Genomic DNA, 15,686 nt, shown 5'->3' with positions numbered 1-15,686 from the left:
AGAAGTGCTATGTGTAGAGGTTATGCCAGCACTCAGGACACTAGGGCGAACAAGATAAAGTCCTTGCCATCAGGGAGCTTATAGTCAGGGGCTCATAAAAGTCTAGATCCCAGTTAGTGCCCTAAAATATTCATCTCAAATTTTGCTCACTGTACAATAAGTGGGAAAGCATCAACTCTTCCCAGAGTCCAATCTGTACTGAAGCTAGACCTTGACTCTGAATTCCCAAAAGAGGATGCTCAACCCTTCCAAGGAGGAAGTCTCAGACATCTAGAGAGCAGAGAACTTCTCTTTGGAAGGTCACCAAGTACTGAGGTAGAAGGGAGCTGGCCCAGGTGTGCAGCCACAGACAGAACCAGGGCACCTGTGTGCACATCCGTCCTCAGTGAGGCTGCTTGAACCATCAGGGATGAGACCTCTAGGTCCCCAGCCTGCACTCTCACAATAATGCTAGAGGAAACATAGCCAGTGTTTAAAGAAATGGAAATGTGGGAACATTAGTGATGAATTCAAAGAGCTAAGGAGAACAGACAGAAAAACTTAAAGGAAATAAAAAGCCTATACACCTAAAATAAGACAGTGGTTACATAAATTATGGCATATGCATATAATCACTCATATATATTATATAGATAGATAGATAGATACACACACAAATTCACATAGAATGTTGTTTATAGTTTACTGTTAAATCAAGTAAGCAGTTCAAAACCAAATTAAATATACTACCATTCTAGTTTTTAAAAATCTATATATGCATAGACAAATGTCCATGCGGACATACAACGAATTATTAATGAGGCCTATCTTAAGGTATTAGGAATGTAGACAGCTATAATTCTTTTTTCTAGTCCACAGTTTGTAAAATTTGATTCGAACAATGATCACTCTTATATTAAGAAAAAACGTCAAACAATAAAAAGATGCACAAATAAATGATTGTACAATCACTCATTTTCTCCTACAGTAAGAGGCGTCTAATATGCTGGAACCACTCTGGATCAGAGAGGGTTCCTTTCCCTGGGTTCTCCTACCTTTCAGGACGGAACTCCTCAGGCTCTGGCCAGTGTTCCGGATCTCTGTGTAGAGTGAGGAGTGGCACCATCACCACTGTCCCTTTGGGAATCAACACCCCATGGATTTCCACATCTTTTTAACAGACTCTCAAGTCTAGCAGTAAGTGGGAATAATCGGAGAGATTCATTCAACACCATGTCAAGATATTCCATCTGTTCCAGGGACTCATAGGTGGGAGGTGCCTGGAAGAAAGAAATAGATTTTGATAAACTGAGATTGAGGATCAAACTTCAACTCAGTCTACATAGTCCTGTTGAAATGGTAGGAGCTCCAGAGAATAATTTCAACTGGTAAAGGACCTTAACATTTATAGGTGTTATAATATCTATCATGTCCTTTGACCTGCTCAGTGGCCCACTGAGATGTGTGGAGTGGTTATGACTATACGAGAACATTGGGACAATCCCCTAAACAGGGCCTGAAATCCTGCACATCATTATGCAGTGTATTTTCTTTCTCACAAGAACAAACGTGACTAATAGACTATGATCCTTAGTCTCAAGTGAAACGTGCCAAAGTCACTGTTTCCTTTCAAAAGAGAGGCCACACATCTGTACCAAGGGAAGAAATGTATAAATGCAAATCCTCTATTCAACATAAAATTGTTACTTGAGGAATCTCATTTACTAATTCTTTTGACTGTACCTATAAAATCTGAAAATACTTTATGATATTAAAACTCTATAAATAATTTAGGGAGAAACAAGTTGCTTTTTAAACCAAATATGCAAAAGAAGGGTAAAATGGGTGCTACAAGGAACACAATTTCAGATCCAGGGAAAGTTACAAGAGGATGAGAACCCTATCCTCAGCCACAGCCTCTGTTGCTGGAACAGTCTCTTAGTGTCCCTTCAGGGGTGACTGTAAGGTCTGAAGGTCTAAACAAGCCACTCCAGCCCCAGAGGCCAGCTCTTCTCACACCACAAAGAATTCCACTTTTGGCAGAGATCTGAGACCAGTGGGGGTGACACGTGGCTGTCACGTGGGGTTATATTTAAGGGGCAACATTGTAGAGGGTAAGAGTTGGCTCAGGAGACAGACACCCTGGCACATAGGTTGGCGTTTTCACCACTAGGTACACGACTAGTATGTGAAAGTATTTCATCTCTCTGTCGCTCAGGTTTCTGAAATGTTACATGGAGATAATTAGAGTTGACACTTCATAGGCTTGTGTGGCAGAGACACTCACTGCTCACCCAGTATCCACGTAGTCCCTGTATTTCCCAGCCCACTGGAAGTTACAGGAAACCAGCTTTGCCAATGGGCTGTGAACTGAGGCGATTATGTCAGTTTGGGGACAAATCATTTGAAAAGCCAGTGAGCAACGCTCGAGTCCCTTATTCCCCAGACAACAGGAAGTCCTCATGCTCCAGATAAGGCAGCTACAGGAAGGTGGAGCCTCTTAGCCTGTATCCCCGAGTAACGCTGTGGAGCCAAGCTGCCCGCTCCCATCCTCCGCTAACAATCCATGTTGGTCATGTAGATGTGGGTTAGAAGTAAACCTTTGCTATGAAAGCTCTGAGATTTGAGGGCTCATCTGCTACTGAGGCATAACTTAGCCTCTCCTGACTTATACAGAATTTTATGAAGATTAAATTCGTTTATAAATAGCATCTAGAACAGACATATATAGTAAAAAAGCAAATGTTGGCCAATAGTGTTCTTGTCATTGTATTATTATAGAAGAGGAAGAAGACAATGCTTTAGCAATTCTCTTTTGCCTGGTGACCATCTTATTACAATGAAAAGAATTGCAATATGTGGTTTACCAGAGAAGACAGATCATCTCTAATTTAGTAAGGCACTACGATCTATCCTTACCTTACATTTGAAGGACCCAGGACCCTGAAAGGTGATAAATTTTGTCCAAAACCACAGCCAGGATTCAAACTCACATCCTCTGTTTCCTACTTTAAGCCCTTTGTTGTTACAAGGCTCCTCCTAGTCTGCAGTGTACCCAGGGCAGTAGACTGAATTAATGGTCCCAGTTCTCCAGCCCTTACTGGGTCCATGCCCTTTGCCATCTACCTTTGTGTTTCCCTCCCATTCTGACTCTGGGGTTGGCCAGGTGGTTTGTTTTACACCAGTGGAAATTTGGCTAAGTGTGATGCTAGGAGAGTTTTGAAAATCACCCATATGATTGGACTTTTGGTTCTTGCCATCTACCATTGCCTTGAGAAGTAGACATGTGGAGATTGAGAGGCAGGAGAAGCAAGTGTGGAATTGAGTCAGCCTAGCCAGCTTAGCCAAGGCCAGCCTAGATCAGCCAACAGCCAGAACCAAGCAAGTCCAGCCAATATCAGCAGATAACTATGTGGACACTAGAGCAATAGATGCTTACTGTTAGATGCCACTGAGGTTTCGTGATTTTTATGTGGCATTATTGTGATAACTGATATGCCAGGACCAGCAATTGTTTCAAACTACTTATATTTCTGTGAGTAGTATGCATTACCTATGTTTCCCCCCTTTGTGTTTGACTCTTGAGATCCTTCCTAAATAGCACAAGTGAAAATTTTGATACTTATGCTTTTTGCAAAAATCTCCTGAGAAATGGCAAGGAGACATTCGTGCTAAGGCTTCATTCACTTTCCCCTTCCCTCTCCAGGTATCATCACTCACCTTACTGGGGAGAGTTGCATCAATCTCCTCCTGCAGCTTCTGCTGAATGTGAGGGTGAGTGGCCAATTTATAAAAAAGGAAGGAAAGAGCCTCAGTAGTGGGCTCATAGCCACCAAAAATAAAGATAATACCTTGGGCCACCATTTCTGAGTCAGACAGAGCTAAAAGAGGAGGAGAGACATTGTAGGTAAAGCATGTCAATATAAAACATCACAGGTTAGAGGATGAGAAATCCAAATGAGACTCCCAAATCCCTAGGGAAAAAAATGGAAAAGCAATTCAGAGCAAAACTGGGAGTGGTTTGCACTCTCATGTCTGTTTTACAGAGCCAGAAACAGGCAAAACTTTTCTTAATCCAGTTTTTCCTCAAGGTCTGTACTATACTTGGCCCTCTGCTCCTGGTTATGTCACACTTTCCACCAACACAGCTGAGTAATTTCAAGAGATAGCATTTCTGTCTAACACACACAGCATTATCAGTATGTCCCTTGGAGAATCCTAAATGCACTTTAGCTAGAAACAGTATGGGGTAGCCATGTTTTTCCTTTAAAAATTATATTATTCTAGCTAAATTATAACATGAATTTTTTGGAGAAAGTTTGCAATACTAAGGCTATACTGTAGGGAAAATTAATAGAAGACTTGGGGCATAAGTCTTCAAATGGATGATCACAGACATACAGAAACTACAGAAAAAAAAACAAAGCTAGAAGAGTGCTGATTGATCCTAGTCTAATCAATGGCATTAAAATAGCAGAAGAAAGAATGTGTCCTTAGATGGGCATTGGCCAGCACACAATATAGAAAAATAGGATCCAGGGAGTGGAGTTAGCAATGCTTATTCAATCATGACCTGAATGTCATCTTCCTCAGTACAAGCCCACTCTCTTTGCTCTCCTTTGTGCTCAGCAAACAGCCCTTGTGATTATAAATTGGTCACCATTTTTATATTCTTCTGAGAAAATCCAAGCATGGTCAGCCTCCAATCTATTTGATGGGACTATACTAGGTACTTAGAGCACTCAGATCAACATGGTACCTGCCCAATCATGTAATTCACAACTAAAACAATGTAAAATGAGTGGAAGAAAGATCTACAGACTTCTGATTTCCCCATTATAGTTTATGTGAAGCTGTTGTGGGTAAATTCAACTATCAAATTATTTCCCCCAGTTAGCATAAACCCTAGGATACTAAAAGTTTAGAGCTGTACTGTCTAATATGTGGCTATTTAATTTAAATTTTAATTGATTAAAATTAAATACAATTTAACATTTAGTTCTTCTGTGGCATTACCCATATGTTCAATAGCCACATGTCTAGTGATTACTGTATTGAACAGTGCAGATGTAGAATATTTCCTATGGAAATTTGTATTGGACCACGTAGTTAGATAGATGTCAGATAGGTAGATAACTAGATAGATAGATAGACAGATAGATAGACAGGGACATAGTTGTAGATATATTTACAGTGGTGTGCTAGAGTCATCTCATCCCTCTCTCAAGAACCAATCTGTAAAAATCTAAGAATATTGTGAGATGGTTGTCAAACCATTGGTATCTTGAAATTAACCAAGTGTGAGTATTCATATCATGGAAATAAACTAAAAACCAGGGCATTCTTGTTTTAAAGAGACGTTCTGTTTACATCACTGGTTATGAGTAGATATAGAAATACTTGGGGCTTCCCTGGTGGCACAGTGGTTAAGAGTCCACCTGCCAATGCAGGGGACATGGGTTCGAGCCCTGGTCCGGGAAGATCCCACATGCCATAGAGCAACTAAGTCCATGCGCCACAACTACTGGCTCTGCATTCTAGAGCCCACGTGCCACAACTACTGAACCTGTGCCACAACTACTGAAGCCTGTGCACCTAGACCCCGTGCTCCACAACAAGAGAAACCACCGCAGTGAGAAGCCCATGCACCGCAATGAAGAGTAGCCCCCGCTCGTTACAACTAGAGAAAGCCCAGGCGCAGCAACAAAGACCCAACACAGCCAAAAATAAATAAATAAAATAAAGTTTAAAAACCAAGCAAACAAAAAAAAGAAATACTTATGTTCATCAGTCTTGTGTAAATATATTTGATGATATGTTTGATGGTCTTATCTTTGTCCACTGAAAGGATGTAGAAGCAAAGAAACCATAGTAGAAATGAACACTCCTAGATCCCAGGTTTTGATTTCTAAATACCATTTCTCACTAAAGGAAACCAGAGCTCCTCTCAGGACTAGTCAAGGGAAACAGAATAGATACCTGGAACATCTTGCATCAGAATAGAGACACAGATGTAGAGAATGGACATGTGGACACAGGGGGAAAGGGGAGGGTGGGACAAACTGGGAGATTAGGTTTGACATAAATACACTACCATATGTAAAATAGATAGCTAGTGGGACCCTGCGGTATAGCACAGGGAGCTCAGCTCGGTGCTCTGTGATGACCTAGTTGGGCGAGATGGGGAATGGGAGGGACGTCCCAGAGGGAGGGGATATATGTATACATATAGCTGATTCACTTCATTGTACAGCAGAAACTAACACAATATTGTAAAGAAACTATACTCCAACAAAAAAAAAAGAAAGCAAGGAATTTCTCAGAAAATGATACTCTATATACTATAATGGTGGATACACATCATTGTATATTTGTCAATACCCATAGAAAGGACAACACCAAGAATGAACCCTAATGTAAACTATGGACTTTTGGTGGTAATATGTCAATGTAGGTTCATTGACTGTAACAACTGTACTTTGATGTGATCTTTTGATAGTGCAAGAGGCTGTGTGTAGGTGGGGGTGGATGTATGTTTGAAATCTCTGTACTTTCCCCTCAATTTTGCTGTGAACCAAACTGCTCTAAAAATAGTCTATTGGGAAAAAAACATTTAGGAATAAAAAAAGAAATAAAAAAGTATACAAGAGCCTACTTAAAAGGGATCCAGTGGACAAACCTGAGAGAATTCTAGAATCAAAGTTAAAAATGATATGAGAATAAACTAATGATGAAAAATCTGAAAGTGAAATTAAGAAAACACTCCCATTTACCATTGCAACAAAAAAGAATAAAATATCTAGGAATAAACCTACCTAAGGAGACAAAAAACCTGTATGCAGAAAATTATAAGACACTGATGAAAGAAATTAAAGATGATACAAATAGATGGAGAGATATACCATGTTCTTGGATTGGAAGAATCAACGTTGTGAAAATGACTCTACTACCCAAAGCAATCTACAGATTCAATGCAATCCCTATCAAACTACCACTGGCATTTTTCACAAAACTAGAACAAAAAATTTCACAATTTGTATGGAAACACAAAAGACCCCGAATAGCCAAAGCAATCTTGAGAACAAAAAATGGAGCTGGAGGAATCAGGCTCCCTGACTTCAGACTATACTACAAAGCTACAGTAATCAAGACAGCATGGTACTGGCACAAAAACAGGAATATAGATCAATGGAACAGGATAGAAAGCTCAGAGATAAACCCACGTACATATGGTCACCTTATCTTTGGTAATGGAGGCAACAATATGCAGTGGAGAAAAGACAGCCTCTTCAATAAGTGGTGCTGGGAAAACTGGACAGCTACATGTAAAAGTATGACATTAGAACACTCCCTAACACCATACACAAAAATAAACTCAAAATGGATTAAAGACCTAAATGTAAGGCCAGACACAATCAAACTCTTAGAGGAAAACATAGGCAGAACACTCTATGACATAAATCATAGCAAGACCCTTTTTAACCCACTTCCTAGAGAAATGGAAATAAAAACAAAAATAAACAAATGGAACTTAATGAAACTTCAAAGCTTTTGCACAGCAGAGGAAACCATAAACAAGACCAAAAGACAACCCTCAGAAAAGGAGAAAATATTTGCAAATGAAGCAACTGACAAAGGATTAATCTCCAAAATTTACAAGCAGCTCATGCAGCTCAATGTCAAAAAAACAAACAACCCAATCCAAAAATGGGCAGAAGACCTAAATAGACATTTTTCCAAAGAAGGTATACAGATTGCCAACAAACACATGAAAGAATGCTCAACATCATTAATCATTAGAGAAATGCAAATCAAAACTACAATGAGATATCATCTCACACCAGTCGGAATGGCCATCATCAAAAAATCTAGAAACAATAAATGCTGGAGAGGGTGTGGAGAAAAGGGAACACTCTTGCCCTGTTGGTGGCAATGTAAATTGATACAGCACTATGAAGAACAGTATGGAGGTTCCTTAAAAAATTAAAAATAGAACTATCATATGACCCAGCAATCCCACTACTGGGCATATACCTTGAGAAAACCATAATTCAAAAAGAGTCATGTACCAAAATGTTCATTGCATCTCTATTTACAATAGCCAGGACATGGAAGCAACCTAAGTGTCCATCAGCAGATGAATGGATAAAGAAGATGTGGCACATATATACCATGGAGTATTACTCAGCCATAAAAGGAAATGAAATTGAGTTATTTGTAGTGCGGTGGATGGACCTAGAGTCTGCCATACAGAGTGAAGTAAGTCAGAAAGAGAAAAACAAATACCGTATGCTAACACATATATATGGAATCTAAGGGGGAAAAAAAGGTCATGAAGAACCTAGGGGCAAGACAGGAATAAAGACACAGACCTACTAGAGAGTGGACTGAGGATACGGGGAGGGGAAAGGGTAAGCTGGGACGAAGTGAGAAAGTGGCATAGACATATATACACTACCAAATGTAAAATAGATAGCTAGTGGGAAGCAGCCGCATAGCACAGGGAGATCAGCTCGATGTTTTGTGTCTACCTAGAGGGATAGGATAGGAAGGGTGGGAGGGAGGGAGACGCAAGAGGGAAGAGATATGGGAACATATGTATATGTATAACTGATTCACTTTGTTATAAAGCAGAAACTAACACACCATTGTAAAACAATTATACTCCAATAAAGATGTTAAAAAAATGATATGAGAGTAAATTACACATGAGAATGTACTGATATAGATAAATAAATAAATGATGGGGGAGAATGGAAAGCTCTCCCTTAAAATAGAACATCAACTGATAAATACAGAAGAATGATGAAATTACAAATTCATTTTGCAAACATCACAGTAATGAAGTTTTCAGTCAAAAACCATTAATGGATGATAAAACTAGTAGGTGACAATGTGAAGAGGAACACTATATTTCCAGTCTCAAAGTTTTCTCCCACCAGCTGCTTGTTAGTGACAAAGGAAAAAATTGAACTTTACAGTAGACTAAGCTAGTGAACACAACTTTAACCAAGTGCTCCAAGTTAAGGTCATCAACACTGGGGCAGTGTTCCTCCTGATGGGATGAAGCCTTGATGCAAATTTCCAGGCAGAGGTTCTGACTCACTGGGTCTGGAGGAGCCTGAGAATTGACATTGGAAACAAGTTCCCCAGAGGTTCGGCTGCAGGTGATCCACAGACCATGACTGACTGATGGGCATGACATCCTTGTTATACTTGCCCTTCAAGCTCTGAACAAAGTTATGCCTGCATACACCTATGAAGTATCTCTGGCTACCATTTCTATCTGACCATGTGTCTTCCTTCAACTTGGCAGAAATCCCCAGCTGCCTGGAAAACTTCCTGCACATTTTTAGAACCACACCCTAGCTCTGCGCCTCCCCACAGCAGCCTCTCGTAAGCTCTCCCTGGTTACCTTTATGGGTGTCCACATCTTTGGAATTCTGACAGTTAATCATCAGCTGAAGAAGATCCACTCGGTGCTAGAAGCAGAAAGAGAAATTTCAATGACTGAAAGTCACCTGTGAAGTCAGAAATAAATCAGGAGTGCATATTTCACACCTCTTTCCTGAGAATATGTCCCCTTAAAGAGCAGAAGGCTGACCAGTACTGACTGAGGCCTCAGTGAACAAAACATCCACCTACAAATCTTGGAGATCATGATGTTTCCTTGAGAGAAACCCATCACGCCCAACTGCTTTGTGGTCCTCACTCCCTGATCTTTGTCTTCTCTGGCTTTTGAAACAGCTTCTTAACCAAAGAGTAACCTGCTCTCTCTCCTGTCATACCTGTTTGCCCAGGAGAGCAAGAAGAAAAAACCTCAATCTTTTTTTCCCTCCAGCTTTAATTCTTAAGGAATGGCCACATAAATTAATACCCAGATATTTGCAGAGTTCACTGGCAGCTTTTGTAGAAGCAGCTTCAAGAGCCCCATCCTTCCAGAATGCTACACAACTTTCAGTGCTTTCCTGGGATACCCAGCCCTGTCCCCCTGACCTGCAGACATCCTTGTGCTGGCCTCCAGGCCTCATGAGGCAAAGCCGGCTTAACCAGCTTGCAGCCTCATTGCCAGCAGAAGACCCCTGCCCACCCCAGCCTATGAGAGGGCTCAAATTTAACACAGACTACATTCTACCAGGTGCCTGATGGGGCATTCCATTGGAAAATCTGTAAAATAGGAGGCTCAGATTTGAAGTGATTCTTTGCCAATCGAATATTTGGTGAAATATGAGTAAAATCATTTATAAACAGTAATTTTTATCCTTTGACAATTTATTGAAGGGAAATGGTAAAGTCTTAACTCAACAATATTTATGCAGTGATATACTAATTGGCACACCTATTTTAAACTTAAACATTTCTCTCTGACTCAGTTTCTTATCTTCTTCCCCAAAGAACTTACCCCCAAAGGTAAATTATATATTTATTTACCCCCAAGTTTAGAACTCTTCTACTCTAAAATCTGTAGTTCTCTACCTACCTTAAAAAATGCTGAGATGTGCATAAGTCATGTGTATACAGCTCAATAAATTACCAAAAGGTGAACACCCTCATGTCACCACCACCAGATTTTACCATTTCTTTATCTTTGAGGTGACTTTCTTTCATCCTTTTTATAGATTTTGTGATAAAATTCACAGCATGTTTTGCAAACACAGAGAGATTTAATATTTCAAAGACTGGACGAAGGAATGGAAAAAGTGCTGTAAGGGAAAAGATAAAAGGAAAGCAGAGTAAAAATGCAAAATTTACCTGGAGCAATTATAATTTGCACTACCAATCAGAGAGTAAGAGACACCAGGGCTCTCAACCAGGATCAGTCCCTCTATGACCTTTGATCAGACTTCCAAGCCAAGGCCTGAGCAAGGGCAAGTCCACATATAGGGGTCATCACTATCGTATTGAGATCAGTGGTCCTCCCTCTATCTTTCACGTGACCAGAGGAACAGGATTACATTGTGGACTTCATTGACTTTTATCTACTGAACTACAGTTTCTTTGGATAAAACAGACCATAGTCTGCTACTTCAATTAATCATGGTGTTCAAAAAATAATGAGATAGATTTAATACAGTGTATGTCTTTCAACCATAATGGAATGTAATTTGAAATCAATAATGGAAAGAAAATTGGGAAACTCACAAATGTGTGGAAATTAAACAATACACTCCTAAATAACCAATGAGTTGTAGAAGAAATCAAAAGGGCAATCAGGAATTACTTTGAAGTGAATAAAAATGAAGTCACGACATACCCAAACTGATGGAATGTTGCGAAAGGAGTGCTCAGAGAGAAATTTATGGCTTTATTTACCTACATTTTAAAAGAACAAAAATTTCCTATCAATAACCTAATAATTTTCCACCTTAACATTCTGAAAAAACAGGAGCAAACAAAAACTAAAGTAAACAGAAGGAAGAAAATAATAAAGATGAGAGCAGAAATTAATGAACTAGAGAATAAAAAATCAATAGAGGAAAATCAATGAAACAAAAGGTTGATTCTTTTAAAAGACGTTTTTCGCTAGATTGACCAAGAGAAAAAGACAAATTGCCAGTGTTGAAACTAAAGAAGGGAGACTACCATTCACATTAAACAAATGAGAAGGACTATAAAGGACACCATAAACAACTCTATGCCAATAAATAAGATAACTTAGATAAAATAGACACAAACTACAGAAACAGATGCAAAAAAAAATAGACAATCTGAATAGACCTGTAAGAAGTACAAAGTTTGAGTTAGTAATCAAGAAAAAACCAACAATTTGACAAAGAAAAGCTCAGGTCCACATGGTTTCAATGGGGAATACTACCAAATATTTAAAGAAGGATTACAACTCTTCTAAAAAATAGAAGAGGATGAAACACTTTCAAACTCATTCTATATGGCCAGTATTAATCTGATAAAAATCCAGGCAAAGGTAGCATACGAAAAGGAAGCTACAGGTCCACATATGTTATGAACATGGATGCACAAATCCTCAACAAATGAATCCAGCAAAATATAAAGAGAGGTATACACCACAACAAAGGGGGGTTTAATTCAAGGAATGCAAGGTTGTGTAATACACAGTTTCAATAGCATAAAGAACAAAACCATATGACCATCTAAATATACAGTAAAAGCAACTGACAAAATCCAACACCCTCTTGTGATAATAACACTCATCAAAAGGGAACAGAAGGGAATTTCCTCAACCTGATGAAGGCCATCTACGAAAAACCCACATATAACTCCATACTTAATCATCAAAGACTGGATGATTTCCTCTAAGTTTAAGAACAAGACAAGGAAGCTTCTCTCACCACTTCTTCTTGACATTGTACTAGAGGTCCTAGCCAGGAGAATTAGGGAAGAAAAAGAAATAAAACTTATCCATATAGGAAATGAAGATGTAAACAACCTCTATCATAAAATAACATAACCTTGTATATAGAAAATTATAAAGACTCCACTAAAAACTTATTAGAACTAACTAACAAGTTCAGCAGGGTTTCAGATACAAGACCAATATACAAAAATCAATTGTATTTCTATACCTTGCAATAAGTAATCCAAAAGTGAAATTAAGAAAATAACTTCATTTATAGTAATGTAAAAAATAGAATACTTAGGAATAAGTCAACAAAAAAGTGCAAAATTTCTACTCTGAAAACTGCAACATTGTTGGAATAAAGATCGAAGTCAATGAAAAACATCCCATGTTCACGTATCAGGATACTTAACATCGTCAAGATATCAATTCTACAGATTTAACACATTCCCTATCAGAATCCTAGCTGGCTTCCTTGTAGAAATTTACAAGCTGAATTTAAAATTCATATGGAATTTCAAGGGGCCCAGAAGAGCCAAATAAATATTGGGGAAAAGAAAAAAGGAAATAAGTTGCAGGACTCATACTTCCTGATTTCAAAACTTATACCACAAAGGTGCAATAAGCAAAGCTCTATGCCCTAGCAACATTCAAATATATCATACAGCAGTTTTAACTGTAGTCACATTGCACATTATACCACCAGTATTTATTTATGTTATAACTCAAAGTTTGTACCTTTTGACCACCTTCATTCAATTCCCCCACAACCCAACCCCACTTCTGGTAATCAAAAATACGAAATAGTTCTTTTATGAGTTTGATTTTCTTCTTTTTGATTCAGCATTTAAGTATTTGTCTTTCTCTGTCTGACTTTTTTCACTTATCATAATACCTTCAAGGTATATCCACATTATGCAGATGGAAGAATTTCCTTCCTTTTAATGGCTTAATAGAACTCCACTGGGCACGAACACACACACACACACACACACACGCACATACATATATATACCACATTTTCTTCATCCATATGTCAACAGACACTTAGGTTCTAAATATTATTGAATTGTATATTTTAAATGGGTGAATTACATGGTATATAAATTATATCTCAATATAGATATCTATAAAAGGAAGAAAGAGGTGGAAGGGAGGAAGGAAGGAAGGAAATAAAGAAAAAGAAATATAGTAGTCCACATACCTGAAAAGATAAGGAGTGGATCAAGGAAATCAAATCTTAAGAGCTTCTTAGTATGTTCCACAAAGGGATCGTGTGGGTTGTTGAGGGAATCAATGCTCACTCCAAATGCTGTGCCAGTAATCACATCCATGCTGTAGGCCCCAAAGAAGCTGAGTAGAGAAAGATATGAACAACTAAGGTCAACACCTCTTTACTCTCCTTACTCAACCCATATAACAAGAAGTGCATGTAAAATCAGATGCCCAGACAAGGCAGGTAAAGAGCCACACTCTTTCAGAACCACCTGTTGGACCATGGAAGAGTCTGTGCTACTATCACTCACTCATGAGGTGTGTCTGAGGTGCCAGTGATGCAGCTGGCCCTGTGCCAGGAGGGATGGGGACACTAAGGCAATTTAGATGTCCCCCCACAAACTCAAGGAGCTCAGTCATAGAGGGATAGACACCCATAATCAGACAAAGTACAGTAGTGTGTTTTGACTACAGGCAATAATAGGTGTATAAGGACTGTGTCTGAGCAGAACCAAGGGTGTAAAATTAACTCATCCTGGGGGAGTCAAGAAAGGGGACATTGATCATTGATCTGGATCTTGCCTCACCACAGAACCTGTGCTCAGAGCTGATTCCTCTTCAGCACATTAGAGAACAGCAGCAACCTGTTCTGAGTTGCCAGGAACATCATCCCTCACTGTCTTACACCCCTGCTAAGGATCCTGAAAGACCCACACTTCCTCAACTCCAGTGATCTGTGGTTGCCCAGGGGGCAGACTCATTTCTGTAAAGGGTAAAGAGTAAAAATGTCTCTCGTTAAAAATAAATAAATCACTCTAAAATTGACTTAGGGGATTTAACAGCTAAGTGATCCTATGTCCCCAGGTTTTCCAGGGCAGTCCCAGTTTACTTGTTGTTCCTGCATAGTGAAAAAAATCTCAGTTTAGATGATCAATTCTATGGTCATCCTACCCACAGCCCGTACAAGGCCTTCTGTCTTTTTGGACCGACGGAAAGGGGAGTGGTGGCAAGATTTAACATTCAGTATTTGCAGGTGTCCTCAGCCAGATTGTGAAGAGATCTAAGTTGTTCCAAGTTCCATATTGTGATGATTGTACGTCACCCACTGCCTACCAGTATGTACCAAGTCCCTTCCCTGCCCCCATTCCATGCCATCCACACTCAAAATCGGTGCAGTCACGTTTCTTCCTTCTCTCCTGGCTGTCCTGCTTTTTTGGTGAGCCACCTCTCTTTCTGGGATGGGCCTTTGGGAGTTGTACCACCACATATCTACTTCTGTCTGGTCACTACCGTAACTCAGCAGTGGGAACCTGGCTCCCTGGCAGGCAGCTGGAGGGTCTCAGTGGAGCTCAGGTACCAGCAGCCTCACCCCTACTTACTCTTTCACGGTGATGGGCTTGCCTTTCTCTGCTTCCTTGCTCAGGTTCCTCACCAACACATCTCCATACGTGCTAATGATGGGGAACATCTAGACACAAAATAAACACCACCCGAAGTTAAATGTGGAGACTCAAGTCCTAGAAGGACCTGACTTTCCCATGAATGGAGCAGTGACATTTGATAACGAATCTCATAATGTCTCTTCTAGGAGGTGAAGATAAAAGGCTATTTTAGGAAGCTCGAATTTAGTAGCCTCCTCCCTGGAAAAGGACTGTGATTTTATTTTCTACCTTATTCTTTACGTTTCTAATTGAAAGTCCTCTTCTTTTCTTACCTCCTTGAGCTTTCCACTGGTGAAGGTTGGACACAGCAATGTTCGTATTTTCTTCCATTGTTCATCCTCAGCCAGCGAGATGGCATTTTTCATAACTCCCACTGGACCAAACACCTAGAGTTGAATAAAACACATTTTACCCTACATAAGTTTTGAAAGTCTCGACATTTTTGGAAATTGTGTTAAATATGCACCAATTATTCAACAAATATTTAGTGACTGTCTACTTGGAAGCAGGCCCTATGCTAGATGCTCAATAAATATTTATCCCAAATGCATAGCTTCCTGTGAGGGTCAAGGAGACATCCAGCCACCTGACATCATTTCCGGACTTTATATGCCAATCTCCTTTTAAATGAAATGACCCACATAGTAGGAAAACTGTTCTTCCAGAGGAAGAGACAGGCATACGACCTAGTTCATCCTCCTGGGCTGTGCAAAGTACAAGGGTATTGGTGACAG

At 39.5% G+C, this 15,686-nt stretch overlaps 1 protein-coding gene across 1 annotated transcript in view; it reads right to left on the bottom strand.

The window, feature by feature from the left end:
* The window catches only part of LOC308628315 (cytochrome P450 3A24-like), a gene marked incomplete at both ends in the record, with an annotated part of 35,261 nt that overhangs the window by 10,377 nt on the left and 9,198 nt on the right, over window positions 1-15,686 (bottom strand). Inside the window, 8 exon segments of the mRNA XM_081255143.1 lie at window positions 1,035-1,154; window positions 1,156-1,259; window positions 3,700-3,860; window positions 9,395-9,461; window positions 10,555-10,682; window positions 13,500-13,648; window positions 14,890-14,978; window positions 15,225-15,338. Of these exon segments, the coding sequence (XP_081111269.1) occupies window positions 1,035-1,154; window positions 1,156-1,259; window positions 3,700-3,860; window positions 9,395-9,461; window positions 10,555-10,682; window positions 13,500-13,648; window positions 14,890-14,978; window positions 15,225-15,338 (932 nt within the window).

This window comes from Mesoplodon bidens (genome assembly GCF_964165515.1).
Source record: "Mesoplodon bidens genome assembly, chromosome: 15".
Classification (NCBI taxonomy): Eukaryota; Metazoa; Chordata; class Mammalia; order Artiodactyla; family Ziphiidae; genus Mesoplodon; species Mesoplodon bidens.
The sequence above is the reverse complement of the archived record's forward strand: the minus strand, read 5'-3'. Positions and strand labels throughout refer to the sequence as shown.